Raw genomic sequence first — 21,546 nt, 5'->3', positions numbered from 1 at the left:
AATTGTGTCAGAATCCTGTAACTTTCTCTTATTTCTAGCTTACCGAGAACAGATGAATGTTTTTTATGTAATTGTGGTCTGACAACAATCAGGCTTTCAAACAAAATAAGTGCGGCACAAAATATATAAATGAGAATAATCATTAGAGATGCAGGATACTACATTCTCGCTGATATCCAACATGTCAACATTTTCCAACTCATTCTGGCTGACTGCCGTTGCTGATGTATCCCCGTATTTTTTCCACCTAATTGCAGAGAACGTAAAATCTTTTAAGTTAAGTTATTACACACACTCTTACCATTAAGGCCCACTGTCAGGTACAGACATAAAATACGCTTTTTAAATGTGCGCATTCACTGGACAAATGTATGTAAAATATGCCATATTTACTTTTATGTTACATTTCAAACAGAACTGTAAATTCATAGGCTGCCTGTCAGTGTTTATTCTGGGCCCATGCGACCATTTCATTTTTAAGCCTTTTATTGGCTGATTCTGACGATGGTGCCAATATCATTGTGCATCCTCCGTAATTAGTAGTAGAAGCTTGTGTCAGGTGTGATGCAGTGCCAGCACCTCATCACACAGGCATCATTATCAGCAACCTTACACATCTTCACATGAGCCGAAGGCAAACGAGCTCCAACTCATCACTCAAACTCTCATTTGTCGCAAGTGGGGTGAACGTGTCACAGAGCCAGTTGTTAATAAGTCATCCCAGCTGCTCCTGTTGATTATTACTGTCATTACTTTAATTATCTTCAATTCTGCCGCCGATATGAAAGAGTCTCAGTCTACAGCCATTTATGAATGCCACATTTACTGCTTTTAATGCCGACGTTCGGAATGACACTCTTTCATCTAATTATGAGTTATGCTCAAGAGTCAGTGTAGCTGTTGGCAAAGAAACAGTGAACTCCACTGAAAAAGAAAGCACAATTTATTTTGTTCTTATAGTCCTTGACGCATGTATTTGGTTCTCCTCCTCTTCTCCCTTCCCTCTTTTTTTTTTCTTTTTTTTTTGTGCCATCGTGTACCTCCCTCCGAACCAGCGCTGCTTGCTGAAGACAGATGGTGCACCCAAAAAACGTTGCAGGGTGATTGATACCTGCAGAAATTGGGTTACATTTGGCCCTGTCTCTGTCTGTAAACTCCACTGCCAGTGATTCATAGAGAAGTGGTAAAGAGCACCTCTGTAGCCCCTTGTGGCTGGAACAGGTGTGCAGGAATTGGTACTGTCTGGAATACTTACTGAGAGGGTTCGGGGCATCTCAGTTCCCAGTTTTCTATACAGCTGGAACTGAGGCTTTAGATTTTCAGAGTTGATCTAGTTAACAGTAACATATAAGCAAGATTTAACGGTAAAAAAGACGAGTGAGAAAATGATATGAGATACTTAGACGATTTTGATCTGCTGTGCAGGATGACCTTGCAAAACTTTTAACACATTCTCAACTGTATGTCTAACTTATTCCAGGAGCTAAAAGAGACAGAGGAGCTAGACATCCAGCTAAGGGTGTTCAATGAGAACAAGGAGGAGGACTCCATCGAACTCTCCCATCGCCTGGATGACATTCGCGCTGAGATGGAATATCCTTTTGTCCTCCCTCTGTGTGAATATACAGATGAACGGGTCTGCAGAACTAGCAGCCAGGAGATGAGTGTATATTGTGGGTTTGGTCAAGATTTATAGGCTAAAGCCCCCTCATGACTTTGTTCATTAGAGAAGGATTACAGGAGCCAGAGCACAATATCCAGCTCCATCTCTGGCCAGGTATACTAGGTAAATAACCCTGTCATCTTAACCTCTAACCTCTTCACACTTCTTTTTATTTACTCTTCTCCTCCTCTCAATCTCCTCTTCACTTCACTTTCTCTCCTTTGCCTGTTCGTATTGGGTTAAGTAGGACTGTAGTAAGACTCAAGAGGTTTCAGATGGACATGTGCTTTCCTGTTTTTATAGTTTATTATGCACAGTAGACTATTTTAATGTGGAATAATATTCTGCTACATTGTAACATTTACTTTTTACCGTGTAACTTTAGTCTCTTCTTGTTTCTCTGTTCTATTTTCGAAAGCTGAATTTTGTCCTCTAGCTCTCTATGAATGTCCATTTAACTCCAAACATTCAGAGTAGAAGTTAATAAGGTGAGAGCTAATTTAGTCCCAAGTTGGAAACTTCTTCACGCATCCAGGAGAAGAACCGTTTAATAATTCACAAATCTTCTCTAAGGCTATGTATGAATGGCTGACATTGTGAGCAGACAAACCAGACTCTGACATTGTTATGCAGATGTTCATTCCCACAACCATTTTCCTCCACCAAATCCCACAGTTCTAGTACAGGCACAAAGTGCCACTGTGAGTGACAGTTTCTGTTGACACATGTAGGTGAGGGGAGGAGGTTGTGTATGTGTGTCTGTGGAGAGACGATGGAGAGGGAAAAAAAAGTGCACCTGGATTAATGATGTGCTTGAGCAGGTTCACAAATGAGAAGGCTCAATGTTTGTTTCTAAGGACAATGTGGTATTGATCTGTGAGGTATGAGCATGATTCGAATGCCGAGGCTACCCTTTGTCCCTTTGCCTGCATAACACACACACACTCTCACACACACATGCATGTGTATATGCATGATATCATGCAGGTAGTGCTTCCTCTACCTGAACATTGCATATGTGTCTTGTTTTTCTCAGCAGTCTCATGAATATTAACCTGAAGAGGCTTGTCTCCGCTGTGTCCGGCCCAGGTCCAGGTGCCGAGGAGGTGACTCCAGGCCCCTAATAAATATTAATGAGCTGTGGAATGGTGATTGATTGACCCTACCACTGATTGGCCTACATCACACTTGACTGCCACTCATGTTTATTCATTATTTGGAGAGAGAGTATAAAGAGAGACAGAGACTGAGAAAGAGAGTGCAGAGGGGGGTGCCATTGACAAGATTGGCGTTTTACATTAGGTTTATGTCTGCAGTTTAGTGATAGATGAAGCTAGTTGGATGCTTTCCCAGTGTGAGCTCCTTCTCATGTCCTCTCAAATGCTGCTGTGGTGAGGCTATAATTGAATCTCACAGGATTGGTAATTCTCCCAGGCTTCATATTCAGCTAATGCAGGGGAGGGAAATGATACTGTGGAGGAGCCTGTATTCCCATCCGTGTTTCTCTAAAAAATTTGAAATGGGATAGGAGTTTAATTAAAGACATTGTTGAAATTAATAGGAAAAGTGTCAAACTGTATTTAAAAGAATTGATCTGCTCCAGTTGCGGTGTCTGCAGATTGTTTTGTATAGATGGTAGCAAGCCCAGCCACCTTAAGATCTTAAAACTGCCTCTGCATTCACCTGATATTTTCTGTACCAAAAGCAGAAGGGAGGGGAATCACAACATATGGAGCCACCGTGTTGCAAATGCTACTTGATTGCTTTGCACTCAATATGTTGCTATGTGTAAATATTTTAACACACGTTGTCAGGATCCACACTTCATGTTAGAATGGCAATCAGGTTTTCATCTCTGCAAGCTTAACAGTGCACCATCTCCCTCGTCTACTTTTTTTTCTGCATGTGTGCACATATCTGAGAGGCTTATTCCACTTTTTCAGACAAGATGAGCCTCCATTGGGAAATCCTCCTTTCTCGAGCAAACAAATTAAATAGACTCCAAATCATTAATTTTCCTCAGTTCTTTACTTCTTAGAGCTGCACTTTCAGAACACTATTAGATGTTTGAGAAACACAAATTTAATATTTTCTAAATTGATCTTGTACTACAAATCAGCCATTAACATGAAAATTGAATTTTGGAATTCGTTTCAATGTGCATGCTCGTCTTCTCCTATACTGTATGTTCAATAGAGCTCACGTTGTTTTTGAGGCAATAATCTCAATATCAAAGTCTGTGAATATGATCTGGTATGGACAAATACTTTTTGAAACAAATACTCAGCAAGTTATCAAAAAAAAAAAAGGTACTCTATCATATTTAACATGAAGAATAAAAAGTAAGACAGTTTGATTTAACATCCGTTTTAGATGTCAGAGCCATCACTACTTCCTCCTGGGGAAAGAAAACATAAGACATATAATCAATAGCTTTTGCAAATTTAATAACATGAATTTTTGCTCCTGAGTACATGTCAGTTTCAATCTGAGAACTGAACCTCAGCCATATTTTTTTTTGCCCTGCAAACGACTGGATTCCTATCATTCTTGGCATAAACATTCAAACCAGTGAGTTTTTCATGTAATTAATTTCCTCTATCTTGAAAGGTCTGGAGTGACAGGTAAACCAGAGGGAGCATTCTTCATTGCCAGTCCCCCTCCTCAAGTTAGCTGTTTACACTGTTTTAGCTCCCCCGAGAGAGAATGGATAAGAGGAATCACATCTCTGTTTGCTTTTGCACAGTGATACCTGTCAGAAAACCTGAGTTGAGGAACCGGGGAAAATAATGAAAACGGAAAGTAATAAAAATTTAAATGTTTACAGGGGTTGAATGCACCTGAATAATGAATTCAAACTGGGTGTCTTCTCAAGAAGTTAACCTTAACAGCTAACTGTATTAACTTTACAATATAGCACTGTAATAAAGTTGTTTTCCTTAACCTTGCCCCTGCACCGATATGAATGAGGTGTACCATCTCCTGTCCAACATGGTGAAAGACACTGGCTCTGAGGCATACTTCCTGTCAATTCTTCAGCACCTATTGCTCATCAGGAATGACTATTACATCAGGTAAGTTCTGTGTGGTTTTTACATACCACTGGCCTTGTATTGACTGATGACCTTGTGATACATTCTGTCAGTGTGCTTTTATAGCTTCTGGGCTTTTTGTTTTTGCTTTTTTTTTTTTTACAACAGATATAAAACCCAGCTCATACATCACTCTGAACTTATTTGATCATTACTTTGACTTAGAGTTATGGCCGCCATCTGTCTGTCCGTTTGTCTCCAAAATCATATCACAAAATGTCAAAGCCAGGTTGGAGTTTGCGATGTCAGAATAAATCTTTCCCAAATTAAGAGCAGTTTTTATTGAGATGACACATTGAACCAACATCTGCAGGGCACTAGGGAGCGAGATTAGAAGGTTAGCGAGGTATGTTAAGCCTGAAGCCAGAGTTTTCAATGTCAGGGAGGTGACTTTCTCTTTGCCTGTTCAGAATGTAGGTTTTAAATTGGGTGTAAGAAGCAACACCATTTTACCAGTTCTTCTCCTGACAATGTTCTCTCTGAGCAACACAGATTCTGCATTGTTATGCTCAACATAATGTTAGTCATGCTAGTGAAGGAAGTCAACCCATTGGAGTAGCGCAAACGATGTGTGTTGCGTTACCATTGCAACCTTCATGCATATGTTTTCATGCCAGGTCCAGTGGTGGTATTGCAGCTAATAGAACACAGATTAGAAATGTGATGAGTGTGTTGGCATTTATCACTGGGAATATTTCATCAATAACACTGATTTTGCCAGAAACAAAAGTTATTTCCACGTACCCTTCCTAATGGGACATTGTCAGACCTATATGTGCTTCTTGAATATCTTGTGTTGTAGCTACCATTAGTTTGCAGCCTAAAATAATCGTTAGCAAAAAGAAAGAAAAAATAAATTAATTCTAACCTCCTTTTATTCTAAACTATAAAGTAGAAAATGTTAAATTACTCTTTTGTTATTTAAGTTTATTAAGATATTTTAAGTTGTTTGTCTTGCTTCCTGTTTTACCTTTCAAAGAGCAAATATTTCAGTAACAAGAACGGAAGGTCGCAACTCTTATGAATGCAGTGACACTGATGAATTCACTGCTGTGTCAGACCTTTTTGCAGAAATAAGACTTAAAAAAGAAAGTTGGAAGATGAAGGGAGGATGAGAGGAGGAAGATGAATTTACCATAGACAAGTTGCTGTTCCCTTGGACTTATGAATTATGTATTCTTCATCTATTCAGAGGAAGTGAGAAATAGAATTCACATTAACCATCCAGTATCGCCGTGTCCACCTCAGCTGCAGCGTCCATGTACGCCTCTGTAAGCCACCGGTATGAAGGAATCACTACCAATGCTCATGAAAAACTGATGATCTTTTTAAAGATATGTTTTTGATTTTATGTTTTTTTCTCCCCTCCCTCCATTCTAGATAACAAATGCAGGGAGAACCTCGCACACATGCTCACACAAACATTAAGACCAGAAATGCATTATGACTGAGGCATTTTATTCCCCATACATCACTGCTGTGGAGTTGGGATGATGGAGGATGCAGTACTACAGTGCATGCAGCTATTTCCAAATGATACTATCTGTCTTTTTTTTCCAGTCTTCACCCTTAAAGTTAGCAACTTTTCAGGTTGTGGTTAAAATTGGGTGACTGTGAAATAGTGTAGTATTGATGTAGCATTACCACAACGTGGAACAAAAAACAAATTGGGAGGTCAGAGGATGTGCGATGGCAATGTATGATCCCATTAGAAATCATTTAATGGAAGCAGCCTTAGGTTAGGTGGTGCTGTGCGAGGGTTTGACACTTTGTAATCAAAGGAATACATGTGTGCTCATAATATTCTGTCTGAAGTAAGAGATTAAGTGTTGTTTTGCCATTGTGTTCATTGGAATTGAAAGCACGCTTGGTACCTTGATTCTTTTGTCAAACAATAATATTAAATGATAATTCATTAAATATTATAATTAGTATTCTAATAATAAGGCAGACTATAGCGGGTAAGCACTCTGTCTACTGTAATTCCTCCTAACACAACATTAGTTGTTTTTTTCCCCCCCTCCAGGGCTTGGTTTATTTTTGATAATTAATCTCTGACTGCAAGCCTAATGAATGGGAGCACATCAAACCCACCCAGTAAATATAGAGCAGATCTGCTCTTTTGGAGCCTGGTGATATGGGGATTACACTGGTTATGTGGAGCAGAGCTGGATCAAGTGACTGGGGCTGTGCTGAACTGCAAGCTATCACTGGAAGAAATGAAGGTGCCAAAGTAAAAGAAGAGGTGGGGAATGATACAGGGGACATATGTTTGCTTCTGGAGCCCAGCCCTGCCCACTGTGGAGGGGCCTGACAGTTCTGGGTCACTCTCTCTCCGTCTCTAGTTATCTCCACCCAGCCCCTATCTGCTCGGTGGTGGCGGAGGATGGAGGACGAAGGGAAAATAGGGCGGCTTATTGAGATAATAATGTGGTGTACATTGGTGACAGTTGTAAGCCGAGTGCCACAGTGCTTAAGCCATGCAGGGCGATGTGTGAGCTTTCACTAGCTTGTTCTGGTCATGAGTGGGCGAATCCGCCAGCTCAAGCTTAATGTATGGCATTTCATGCTTTCAAAACAGTGCACCTGAATGCTGATTTATTCTTATTTGCTTTGGCTCAGAAATTTGTGCTCTTTCATATTTCTGTTCATAACATGATATGGTCTGTCCACCCACAAGGTATCATCAGAACATAGCCTTTGAATTTATGGGCAACAGTTAGAGGTAAATCCCTGGGGATAAACTTCTTCCTATTTCATGATTGATAATAACAAAGTGCTTTTTATCACGTGCGTTTCTTTTAACTTTGATACATTCTTGGATTCTGTACTTTTTTAGTCTTCTTGGGGGAGAAAAAAAAATGTACCCACCTGGCAACAGCCACTTTGTTCTCAATTCTGCCTACTAAAATCCGTTATTACAATTTAGTAACAGTAATGTTCCTTTCCCTGAATGCTTTCATGTCGAGCCATCAGACAGGCAGGCTTTGATCAGACTTTGAGTACCTTATGTGGATCAAAGTTGTCATAAAATCTCAGGCTTTCGGCATCTGATTTTCAATTATTCATTATTATAAATCACTTGGACAACCTTGGGAAGCTAAAAATGATTAACTCCAGAATATTTCCCATACAGGGATTTGTGAGTCTTCCCGTGTTGACTTTGTCGTCTTCCTGATGTGAAATTATATACCAAAAATAGTTTTCTAAAACAAGAACAGAATTCATCTGTCACTGAAAGCATATTTGGAGTTTTGTACCGTGTGTTTCTGCCTTGGAACACATAGAAGAAGTTACCTTACATTCTGTGCCTAGAAATTAGTTTTTTTTTTTTTTTTTTTTTTTTACAAAAAGGAGATGAAAGGAGTTGATGTGATTTTTGAATCAGAAGGCTGTCCGTTCTCCAGCTGCTAATTTTGTGTTCCTCCTACTAGTTATGTGTAAATTCTGCTCCAGCCCTCTTTCAGATTTCACAGTGCTACACCACAGCAGCCATTGCCCAGCCTAAATGAGTCAAATTAAAACAACATAAAAGTTGTTGTTGTTTGTTGTTTTGGGAAATGGCTCTTTATCATTTTTAGGATGTATTTGTGAGCATCATAAGAGTCCATTTTTTACATTGTGTCTTTAGAGGAATAAAAAAATAAATAAAACAGGAGTTGTTTTAAATTTAAACATCAACTTCTGGTCGATGCTTTGCTTAGAAAATAATTAATTCTCAGTTTGGAGCTCTGCTTAAGCTGCCATTGTATTTGCTAAATGTCACTTGCAATTAAAGTTGATAATGTTACAGAGAAAAGGTCACATACCAACCTGTGTGGTGGAATTGGACTCTCAGGCTGATTCACACACCCTGCTTGACAACGCCAAGCACTCAGTCACACTCCTAACTGGGCGACATGTTTTCCCGGTCATTGTGCTTTCAATTACACACATTACACTGATTAGATTTACATTTCAGTTTTTATGGTTGCTCTAATTGGCAAAGATGATTGCAAATTATGCAAGAGGGCAAGCGTAGCCTGGGCTACCGTCAGTCACCTTGAAATGGACAGACTAACACATACTTGGGTTCTGTGTACCCATTAATCTGCTAATTTCATGATAGGGGTGAAGCAAGTGATCACATTTAATAGGGTGCCTATTTTCTCCAGCAGCACCCTTCCTGACATGGCATTTTGTGACCTCTAGCTCGGATAAGAGAATCATTTGTGGTTAATTAGCCTTGTAGAGTTTGTGTCACTCATATCTTACTGTGGCTTGTCTAATTGTTCTGCTTTGTTTCCTGACCCCTCAGGCCCCAGTACTACAAGGTGATAGAGGAATGTGTATCTCAGGTGGTCCTGCATCGCAATGGAATGGACCCTGACTTTGGCTACAGTAAAAGACTGGAAGTGGACTTCACCCAACTGATTGGTAACTTTGGAATTGCACCATGATTTTTCTTTTTTAACTTCTTACTTTTTAACTTACTTATACATTTCAAACATTGTTGTCAACCTGTCTTCAGAAGTCTAAAATTGGTGATATGATAATGAAAGGTACATAAAATGTGTGTTATAGCTAAGATTCTAGCATACTGAAGTCATCCTCCAGATCATTTTTTTTCTTTTTAAATGATGTGCTTCAGGAGGTCTGTCATCGATATACAAATACAATGCCATTCTCATTATCCTCCTAAGATTCCTGCATCCAAGATATGTATAAGATGATGTCACTCGATTTTCAATGAATAGTACATTTGATTTAGTAAAATGAATTCAGGTAATTTGAAATAATTAGTTTTTTTCCTCAGTTAGGGTTTGTTAGCTGTGTTTGTGGAATCATAGAGAACACATCTATTTGCACTGCATCACTAATGGGGGATTTTTGTTGTTTTTTTTGTTTTTTTTCTAGACAGAGAAAAGAAATAAATAACACCACTTTGTTTCTCTCAGTTGTGTCACTAACAGTTCTGTGACTTGCCAACAAAGGGTCATTAAAAGTTTCTGAACGTTTCCACAGAGGACTGATGCGGTATTAAATAAGTTTTCTCACTCACTTTAGTGAGATTTAATCAGCGCTTAAAAAAAAAACAAAAAAACAACTTTCGTTGTGGTTTGTTAAATTCACATCCACGTGGGGAAAGGTGTCTTTCTACTTGTTTTATTTTTGTTTTTTTTACCCCCCCACATTCACAATAGGTTGTCATTTTTTAATCATTGTTTTTCAGAGGGAACATGTGGTGCTGCGTGTCATATAACACTAATTTACACCTTGACGTTGCCCTTGCACTGTTGATAGGGTAATAGCAAAAAACGGGGTTTGTAAATGCTGTGAAAAGCAGCTTTAAAAAAAGAAAAGAAAAAGAAAAAAAAAAGAAACATAAAACATTTACAAAACAATGATCTAAAATGTACAATTCCAAAACGATGTGAAACTCTGATTAGATCTATGCTTTAGGCTCTGGCAATTTTTTTCCTCTTGTTCAAGGTTTAATACCCTTAAACAACAGATAACAGTTTGCAGGTGGTGGTTTCTGTAATTAAAGGACACCTCTGTGATAAAGCAACAGTGAACAAAAGAGGGAGGAGGGCAAGATAGTAACACATCTGCTAATGATGCAAGAGCCAAGAGCTGCACAGTATGACTGATTTCACTGTATGTGAGGCAGCTATTAAACGTATCATGAAAACAGTTTCCCTTCTTGTCCTGTCTTCACAGGATCATTACAGCAGTTGCATCGCTTGCCAAAGCGCCCCACTTTGTGCATTGCCTCCTAATTTTTATTAGAATTTTGTGTTTATTTTATTATTCACTAAGTTTTTCTGTTCATCACGTACATCCGTTTTATACAGCCTTTCATGTGAGTCATATGCAGAGGTCCCCTAAAGGAACGATCTCATCTAAACATGTATAGATGGATGCTTTAAATAGTATGTATGATGAACTTTGAAGTGCTAAGTTAAATGATTCCTGTGGGAGACAGTGAATTGCTGCTTTTCACAAAACATGCGGTGCATCTTTAAGCATGATGAAACGCACACATGCTGTATGACAATGTTAAGACCATCTTAAGATTTTGCATTTTACAGACCAAAGAGGTTTTTCCAAGATAGAATTCAAATGGCAGCAACTCTAATATGCTTTGATAAGGAAACACAGGTCTAATTGTAACTCTCACACAAGGAGCTAATGATGCACATTGCGCCCAGAGATGCCTTTGAAGTTTCTTGTGACTGTGGCTTGTCTTGTCTTGCAGATCAGTGTGTGGATAAAGCCAAAGTTGAAGAGAGTGAGCAGAAGGCTGCAGAGTACTCCAAAAAGGTGAGACATTAATCACTCCAACAGCTCCCTTGGTTGGCCAGCTCACATCAGGAAAGTTTTTTCTTCCTCAGAGCTCCCAGACAAGCTATTGATTTTCCATGCCCTGATCAATACCTGGCTGTGACGCTACATGATCCGTATCAGCATTACAAGAATCAATGCCGATGTTGTGATGTATACTTATTTGCGCACAGTGCCGGGACGGAGTTAAGTTATGTGCAGACTCTTTAGGTCCAGTTCAGCATTTTAATCTGGCTCCTTATGAGCCTCACGCTTTATTTGAGGTTTGCTTTAATGTAATTCAATTATTCGCTTGATTGAATGATAGTATTTATACGAGAGAAACAGCATTCAAACTCTTACCTATAGCAATATTTTTCGTATTGAAATTGTATTTTATAAAGCCTCATTACCACTGTCTGACGACACCAAAGGGGGTCCTGGAAATGTTTTTTTCTTAAGAGTCCTGTCCCACCATCCCACCGTGCACCCTGCTGGGCCAGTGAAATCATTGTAGCGACATGGCTTGGTTTCTGCAAAGGTTAGATCCATCAACATACATGAAAGCCAGACCTGAAACAAAGACAAAGGACAACAGGGCTCTAGGGCCATGAGGGCTATGAATAGAAATCGGCCAGAGAGTGTAAGACAGCGTGTTTTGGTGTCTGTTGATGTGCCCCGTGGCCAATCTCTGGAGACACCCTGCCGTTCACCAACCTGTGTGTGTGTTTACATCTGTGTACACATGTTTGTCATCTGCACATAGACCTACTTGTATCTCTTTTCTTGCAGTTTGATGAGGAGTTCAGTGCACGGCAGGAGGCCCAGGCTGAGTCTCAAAAGAAGGAAGAAAGGATCAAAGAGTTGGAGGGGAAGATACAGGCCCTGGAGTCCCAGGTAAATCCATAAAGAAAAATCCCACTACTCTACAAAACAGTGTTACATTCCCTGGAGATCTTTATATTCTATGTTCACCCCTCAAAAAAAAAAAAAAAAAAAAAAGAAGCAAGGGAAGATACAGGCCCTGGAGTCCCAGGTAAATCCATAAAGAAAAATCCCACTACTCTACAAAACAGTGTTACATTCCCTGGAGATCTTTATATTCTATGTTCACCCCTCAAAAAAAAAAAAAAAAAAAAAAAGAAGCAAGGGAAGTAACATAGTTAAAAATGTGCTGTCCGGAAGCACTTTTAATCAGTTTTTTAAAATGAAAAACTAAGTAATACAAATAAAATGTTTATCTTAAAATCATAGCATCGAGAAGTAATGGCGCCACTAGAAAAAGGTTTGATTTGGTCAGAAGGATACCTTTCCACCCCACTTACAGATGTGAAGCTGCAGTAAGTGGGAGTTATCATCCATGCAAGTACATTTGATTTAATAAAGGGTCAATCTCCTTCTTAAGTTGTAGCTCTTTATATGGGCGAATTGCTCTATTGAAGCTTTTCCTATGAAATTCTATCATCACAGAGATGGATTGCGTTTCTTTTCCTGGCCTCCACATCATTTCTTCCCAGGCAAAACCCTCCATTTTGAGCACAGAAAATGACTGCTATTTCCCCCTTAACCCAATTCCAAACACTTTAGTACTACCTTGGGACAAAAGGGCAGTTTGCCTCTCTGCTTAGGGAATTTAATATAAACCACCAATGAAAGATGGTATAGCTACATCCGTATCAGGGATGGCTTTTTCTTTCAAAAATTCATTTCTTGTTGCTTATGTTGGCACTTACCGTCTGATAAACTGCACCTGCATGTGGTTTTAACATAGTGTTCCTTCAGTCCTTTAGCGGCAATTCTTAGGCCCACAAGAAATGTTGTTACACTCTATGAGCTGTAGCTGTTGCCCTGGCTAAAGGTATCGTGATTTTCTCCTTAGAACCTAATTTGGGTGTAGGTCTCACGACTGCACTTTATACACCTGCATGCTGTGTCACCATTTGTTACCTGCATTTATAACCAAACCGGTTAATCACTGACTCGTTTCTTTAGCACTGCACACTCATTTTAATTAGACCGTCAGAATTTAAAGTTCTCTCTCCTCCTGCTTGGCCTTTTTTCTCCCTTGCGCCATCTTTCTTTGCATCAGGCTGTGTTACCTTTGCGTGCCCTCTTTCCCTTATTGGAGCTTTTTATGTTGTGTTTCCAAGTGTTTTATTCACTATAACACACCTTCCCCTCACCTTCCCCTGGCAGGCCTGTGTCTTTTGAAGACAGACTTACTGTGGTGCATTAACAGGTAGTGTAGTGCAGAGAAGCCCTGGAGAGTCAAACCCTCTTTTCCTCTGTTTGTCTGAATGCTCCTTCAAAGAGCGGTTACTGCTGGAGAGCTGCATGTCAACAGACATCAGCCTCAGCAGAGACACAAGTCATTTGTTTGGTGAAAACTTACATGAAGGACTTCAGAATACCTTCTATGCATCTGCACGTAAAACCGGTCTATACCATACATCCATTATCTATACACCACTTAATCCTCATAGGGTGGCGGGGGCCTGGAGTCTATCCCAGCTGACTCAGGGCAAAGGCAGGGGACACCCTGGACAGGTCACCAGTCTATCACAGGGCTACACTTAGACACAGACAACCAAGCACACTCACACTCACACCTACGGACAATTTAGAATCACCAATTAACCTCAACATGTTTTTGGACTGTGGGAGGAAGCCGGAGAACCCAGAGAGAACCCACACTGAACGGAGAGAACATGCAAACTCCACACAGAAAGATCCTGGTGTCCTAAGCACCGAACCACCTTGCAGCCTCCGGTATATACCATATTTGTAAAGTACAATTGAGAGCATATATATTTGTTTCTTTTTTATTGTGCATCAGTTTAATCTACTCAGATATAAAAGTGCAGTTAATTGTCACTGTGCCTCATGTATTGATTATATCTCTGCCTTGCTAGCAGCCATGGCCCAAGGGATGGTGTTTTTGGGTTGTTCGTCTGTACATCTGACTTATTCTTGTAAATGCAATATATCAGGAACGCCAAATTTGGCACAAATGTTCACTTAGACTTAAGAATGAACTCATTAGAATGTGATGATATAATGTCAGGGTCAATGTTGACACACAAAACCCATTTTTGGCCTTTTGTCTCTTAATTCATATGCTAATTATATAAATGTTTTGCACAGATTGCGTTTTATGTCCAAAATGACCAAGGCAAGCTTCACTGCCACCGAATGTTTTGCAAAGAAATACTTTCTTGGCCATTTTTCAACACAGTAACTCAGAAACAGAAGGGAGGATTGTGATCATATTTCACATGTGGTCGGATAATCTTGGGTGCCCACCTTGAAACACTCATGATTGCATAGATCTTCTGTGCTGCTGGGTTGAAGTTGTGTGAAGCATCCATGATTTCGAATTTATAGCTTTTTTTCCAGCAATATCTGTATTTGATGCTATTTTTATTGCCAAGGCTACAACTTGGTGTTCAGTCAGAACTTGCTTTATTGGCCGAGCATGAGAACACATACTGAATTTGTCTCTGGGTTAATCCATGTTCAATCTGACAGAATTCAGGAAATATGTTGCTGCACCATCTCATGTTGTGTTCATGCTGAAATTCAACAACATATGAGGCTTATTTCGCCCATACCAAATTTTCTCATACATGAAATTACCACCAAACAGAGAAACTGGTGATTTTTCAACACACATTTTTATGTATTTTGAAACACATCATGAGGTTCTATCACAACGAGACGGGTGAAACAGGATGTCAGTGCTGTACTAATAGCTCAAAAAGAAAAAATAAAATGCAAGACCAACAGCGACTTTTGAGTTTTGTTTCTGCAAAGAAATATAAATGTAGATCCATTGGGGAATGATAAATCTTTTGCATTTTTTTCTTATGTTGCTTGTAGAACAGCATCCATCCATTGCATTTTTGATTTTTGTCCCCATGTGAGTGCATTTGTAAAATTTGAGTTCAATGATGAATCGCTCTTCCATTATGATGTAATTGAATTGATAGGAAACAAAGCCGTGTACGTTATTTTCCTTTTGGTTTTGGGAGTGATGGTGTCATGTGTCCATCAGCAGTATCTTTCGCTGCCATTGGTAATCACCTGAATCATGTTGTCTCAAAGTTGAGATCAATTTAACTTCATGCCCTCTCAGGTAGCATCACCTGTCACTGCTACATGCATCTAATTGAGATGGCATGGTCTCTGGTCACTACATCGCTGCAGGTATCATCCTGTGCGTACAGGGATTTACACCCTTCAAAATCTTCATTATGTATATTTTATGAGCTGGACAGACATGGATGTAAACTGCAACTTGGCTGGTTGGCGGAGGCATACAACCATGAGACAGTAATTATAGTTTCATTTTAATGATGATGATTTAATGAGAGTTTATTTGGAACTGTCTGAGCTAAAGGTGTTTTCAGACATCTGAAATATGCAGGTTCTGTCATAATAACTCATCTCAGTTGTCTCTGATTTTTAGGCAGGCGGTCACATTGATAGTTAAACTGCAACCTTAAGCAATGAACAAAACAACAGTGTCATCCTCTCAGACAGTTTCTGCGACTTCAGGAAGACTAAGCTGTAAGAGTGTGTTTTGAAACCTATTGCACATTTGACACAGTTCTGTAGAAAAGCCATTAACTGTGAGAGCGCAGAACCTTTAAATCGGTGTGAGGACACGCATTCAGTTTGTCCATCAAAGCAGCTGTGCGATCACTGTCGTTTTGCTGAATATGAATGAAGTGAGAGCTAACCCTAACCTTTCATCTCCGAGACTGAATTCCTGTCAGATATTAAAACACATGCACGCCTGAGTCGCTTCTCTTCACCTTGTTTGTGAACCAACACATTTAATGAGAGTCTTTCTCCGGGAACTTTGGCATTGTAACAAGCAGCCTGTTTGATGTGTCTGTTTGATTATCTCCCAATTGAGTTGAATGGAGGTTCTGCTTGTAAACATCAACAAAGGACATCGAAATCACAACAAAGTGGAACTCATCCACCCTTTCCCAAACCTTTGCTTGCAACCATTCAAGGCAAAAAAAAAAAAAAAAAAGGGAAGCGATTCATTGAATTGGCTCTGGATGTGATGAATAATGTAGCACTGCAGTGGTACACTGGAACACTCTGCGCCATCCCATTAATAGGTTTTAACAACCTGGCGGTCTTGTAGCTGACCCAGCATGGCCCCAAGAGGGGCTGGAGGTGTAGCAGACCACATTCTCTGTCTTTTACTGCCAGACTGCCTTCTACCCTGTCTGATTATAGAATTTGACTCAACTGATAATGACAGCAGGACTCAGAGTGGTGTAACTATTATGTATGCTTTGTTGTTGGGAGATGGAGCCAGTTGAGTTGTTAAGCCAAACGCAGTTACAGTTATTGTCATTCAAGAGCGTCATTCAGGAATCCTTACGTTAACAGTTTTGCTTCATATGGCAAAGAGCGAGGTTTCTCAGAGAGCAGAACAAGTCATACCTGCTGAAAATCTCCCTGACGTGTTCTTAAAAAACTTAGTTATCTCAAAGCCTCTAACTTTTAATCCCTAAGGATGAAGAATAAAATGAAATTTGTCTTTACTTTAAATATTGCACTTTACTACCACCGAAAGATTTTCGCAAAATGAAAGTTCATTTTAAGCCACTGAAAGTTTCCATCTCTTTTTCCATTATACACATTAAATATTTAGTTCTCTACAGTCCATAGTAAGAGGGGTTCTGTAGGAAACTCCGTAAAAATATTACATTTCAGTTGCTGTGGAATATGTTCCCATCCTCTTTCTTTTGGCAAGGTTGCACAGAGTGAAATATCAAAGCAAAATGGGCACATTTCTAAAACAAAGACTGCACAGTGAAATCAATGCCCATCACACATCTAAGAGTGTTGATTTGAAATGTGTTTTGCGATGCCAAAAAAAAAAAAAAAAGGGAAAAGATGGAAATGGAAGAAGGGTTTTGAAGGTGCACCAACTGTCAGTGATGCTGTGCCTTGTTCCTTTCATGCAGTCATTGCTCTACACTGATGTTCTTTTGAAGATAGATTACATCTTGTTTTAGGTGTAAAAGTACAGTACACTCTGCCTTTTGCACATCAAATGGCTCATTCAGACAAAGACGGGAATATAACACTGTACTACCATTCTCATTAACTGTGTAATGGTCTTCCTCTTGCCTGCCTTTATTGTGTTTCCTTGTGAGTACTGTACCTGTTCTAGTGTACTAGTGTTCTTCTTTTCTGTCTATCTAACCCATCCCCATTTGTGCCTCTTTGTTGCCCTCTGTGTCTGCTATGACGTGTGTGTACCCGTGGTGGTGTGTGTATCTGTGTGTGTGTGTGTGTGCGTGTTGTATCTGCACAGTTAACTATTGAAAAAGACAAGCTCAAAGAGGCTCAGAGACTCATCAGGGAATCTGAGGCCAAGGTGGGTGTCCCCTTTTGCATGTGTGGCCCGTGGCGTAATCTCACATTCAATCAATTGCAAATCCAACTAAGAAACTGGATTGCGGTGCTGGATTTTGTTGAAGAAAACTCTCAAACTGATTATAAGACTGATTTTTATTTATTTTTTTATCCTATTTTTCTTTATTGCATGTTTTCCCCTTACATACATTTTAAATCTGTGTTTGATTTACCTGTAAATTCAAGTATTTGTTATGTGAAATCTCTTTAATCTTGTTATGCCAGACAAAAATCCCAAACTGGAATGCTATATTTATGATATAAATTAAATGAAAATATAACAGAATGCTTTATCGTTTGACATTACCAATCCACAAAAATGAATAATATCTCTTAAAAAAAACAAACCTGTAACAACGTAACAGTTAAAAGCTATGGCGAACTCCAGAGTTGTTTTTAGCCGCAGACATTACCTGCTTGTTCAATGCAATTTTCGTAAGTAAACACTTGTAATTGAATTTCTCTATCAGAGATGAGATTGGGGTAAAGATTTAATCACATAGCATTCAGAGTTAATTACCTGCCACGCTGACCTCCCCATTGAGTCCAGAACAGTATGAATCCAAATTGGATGGGTTAGATTTTGTATTAGCCTGGTTGTCTACTTTACATTAGGTTTCAGACGGGCTCTGCTAAAATAAAAATGATCACCCTCACAAGCTGGCAAGAAACACACACTTAAAACATAGTTCATTATGCACATATCAGAAGACTATATTGGTGTTACAGAAAGTTATTGGGGCGTACAACACATGATTAGCTGTATTTTTCTAAAATACACAGTGTGTCTCTGTGGTTGTTTAGAAATAAATGTTTGTACAGGCTCTACTTATAGTATATACTTTTGCTTGCTAGTTTTGACCACGTGTATTGTATATAGCATATCTACTGCATGCAAAACCTATACGAGCTACCTAATTACAATGCAAAACATGACATTTGATGTAGTCCCATATGGGTTCAGTGAAAACGGCCATTATGATTTAAGGAAAAATACACAGTTATTTATATACTGTACAACTTCTTTGGGATTTTTGTTTTCTTATCTACTGAGGAAGATGCCAGTGGCAATGGTAGAGAATCCCAAGAGTTCCATGTAACACTGGGCTTATTATTATTGGGTAGATCAGAGAGAGGTGGATAGAGAGATTGAGACTCGCAGGGCTCCTCAGTATGGAAACAACTGCGCTCTAATTTAGCAGCTAATTTGCTTCCATTCTCTCATATTAATCTTAAAAGAGAAAACGGGCCACGGAGGGCTCGAGATTGACAGACATGTAATCATTGGATGTGGATTTTCACTGAAGGGCTCTGGGCAATCTGTGCAAGAAGCTCCTCGCAGAACACCTTTTTAATTCCGGCCCTAATAAACAATCCACCAATGCTATTGTGTAATGAAACACTATGTAATGTCTTTAAATATGAAGCCAATTACATTCTACGCTCACAATCAAGTGACTGGGGAAAATGCAAATAGCGGGGAATTGGTTTTGGAAATGAGAAGTGCAAGTGGAAATGCTTTTTGGTAAGAGCCGGCATCTAATCAGCTCTGAAGATCAAACCCTGTCGGAGGTTGGGTGTCTGTAATTGTGGTATTTGCATAACTTTTTTTTTCCCTATTAAACATTTTTCTGTTGGCCTTCCCCCCCGAATATCACCGACTACCAGCGCATGTGTGATAGTGCTGACATGTCAAAGGACTGAAAGACTTTGTCTTATCAGTCCCAGGTCATAATTACATCCCTGTCTACAGTTTAATAGCCCACCATTGTGAAGGCTCATAATGACCACTTGATGGGAAGGCAACAGTCCTATCTCTGGTGAATTAAAACAGTGGTCATTCACAGGTTTTTCACCAACATTTTGCTTAGTATTTACACATGGATACATGGGGATTAGTGAACACAGTAGTTCAGCCGTTTGGCCAATTCACAACTCTTCATATGAAGCAGCATTTTCTCAGCGTAGAATTCCAGCATTCTCCTAAAATCAGAAGAACAGCTTGTTTTTAACATCGCTAGTGTAAAAATGCTTTGTGCTCTCATGGGCAAGTAATGTATAAACACATGCTGAGGAATTCACTACAGTCTTTTAAACCTGAGACCAACTAAGACATATTGTAAAATACGTCTGAGTTGTAATTACATTGATTCAACATTTTCTTCAAAGATGACAAAATGTGAAAAGGGAATTACTTACCTGTGTTATAAGCTGCCCAAATCATGGTCTCACATACATACAGTATACAATAGAGGTGAGTATACCACTGTGCAATATCACTTTGAAGTCTAATGATTCAAATTTGTGTCACTTCTCAGTAATTCCATTATTTCTAAATTTACAGACACAATATCTCCTCTTATAAACAGTCAAAATGAAACATGTTAGAAAGACTATATTGAAAATACAAGCCATGAAGTCTAACCTCAATGCAACAGAAGTGAATAACCTCTGATCACTGACACACAAGTTTGAAAAACAAAATGCAGCTGTGATTTCCTGTTAGCCTGATTGTATGAGCATGGTTATAAAAGGAGGTGTGAACATTCAAACTTTCTCAGTTTTGGAGCTGTAAACTGTGTTTATCTGCAGTTTACAGCTTTTTCATGATTCCACATGAAAAAAAAATCGTCTGGGTAATTTAAAAATCTGATTGTGAAATTCAGCAAAGATGAAAAGGGATACAGGAAGACTATAGACCAACTGAAGCAGTAATCAGGAGGTATAGTACGAGTCATAGTACCACTAATCAGAGCCACAGTGGCTGTCTTTCTAAAAGGATGGCACAGACAGTAAACTACTTGCACAATGTAGCTCTGAAAATCAGATGGCTCAGGGGTTATCAATGGAAATCATAGATTTGTGACAGCTCAGACAGTGCAAAGTACTTTGCATTTTGTCAACCTCTGTGGACAACATGTAAGAAAAACAATAAAAGAAACATTGTGTGCTCTTTGGCACAAAACTACAAGGTGAATCTTTGCAAAAGAACATGAGAAGGAGCCTAATAAATACTCTGAGAAACATATAGTCAGATGAGACCAAGATACATTTGTATGGCTCAGTTGAGGCCATGACTATCACAGTGAATGCATAGTCCCAAAAGTGAAGCTGCATGAGAACATGCATGAGAACAAAATGAGATGACACTCATCAATGGAACCTTTATTATCTGTGGATATACAGAAATAATGGTATGATAACAATCAAAAACACACCCGCAAAATCACACAGGAGTTCCTAAAGAAGAAAAAAGTGAAAACTTTGACCTTGCTACGTGTTGTCTGTCGTCTGACTTGAATCCAATAGAACATCTTTTGGGGTATTTAAATGAGAAGATTGGAAAAACTCAAACCCTCAAGGAGAGAACAGCTGCAAAAAAATGTCTAAGAATGCCATAATATCTTTTCAGAAATGTGTCGTCCTCCATGCTGAGGAGGATTGAGTCTGTCATCTAAGATAAAAGTGGACATATGAAATATTAAATTGAAAGATCCAGTATTGGACAAGTAGATCAAATAATCTCTGATTATGGGTCAGTTGAAAAATTGAAGCTGTCAAAAGGCCCATTTATGAGCACGCGTTAACAAAAAGAAAATGACAGTGCAAAAGTCATCTTGTGATATTTTCTGAACCATATCTAGTTGCATGTCCCAAATATACAAGACAAAATGCATAGAATACTACTACTACTAATATTATATATATATAGCACAATCATGGCCAAGGGACTTTCACTTTCACAAAAATACTAAAAATGATAATCTCCCTCAACTAATCTCCCTCAACATGTGGGCCATCTCTGACACCTCTGTCTATATTTACAGATTGCAGCCGGACCGACTGCACCTGGAGCCCCACCTCCACCTCCGCTACCAGGGGGTGCAGCTGCTCCACCACCTCCTCCACCCCCTCCACCATCTCCTCCAGCTTCAACCAGTGCTCCATGAATCCTCCTCTCCTTCCTTCGCCCTCTCTCCCCTCTTACCCCCATCCCTAACCCTCTTCCACCCCTCTCTCCCCTCTTTCACCCCTCTC

The 21,546-nt window shown here is 39.4% G+C and overlaps 1 protein-coding gene across 1 annotated transcript in view; it reads left to right on the top strand.

Moving 5' to 3' along the window:
- diaph2 (diaphanous-related formin 2) overlaps positions 1-21,546 on the top strand; it is a 382,471-nt gene that overhangs the window by 121,700 nt on the left and 239,225 nt on the right. The window contains exons 11-16 of the mRNA XM_008276280.1: positions 1,451-1,593; positions 4,621-4,737; positions 9,053-9,171; positions 10,997-11,061; positions 11,854-11,958; positions 21,336-21,447. Coding sequence (XP_008274502.1) covers positions 1,451-1,593; positions 4,621-4,737; positions 9,053-9,171; positions 10,997-11,061; positions 11,854-11,958; positions 21,336-21,447 — 661 coding nt within the window. The remainder of the gene's footprint in view (positions 1-1,450; positions 1,594-4,620; positions 4,738-9,052; positions 9,172-10,996; positions 11,062-11,853; positions 11,959-21,335; positions 21,448-21,546) is intronic.

This window comes from Stegastes partitus, unplaced genomic scaffold, assembly GCF_000690725.1.
Source record: "Stegastes partitus isolate 25-593 unplaced genomic scaffold, Stegastes_partitus-1.0.2 Scaffold2, whole genome shotgun sequence".
NCBI classification, from domain to species: domain Eukaryota; kingdom Metazoa; phylum Chordata; class Actinopteri; family Pomacentridae; genus Stegastes; species Stegastes partitus.
This window is presented reverse-complemented; position numbering and strand designations above follow the sequence as displayed.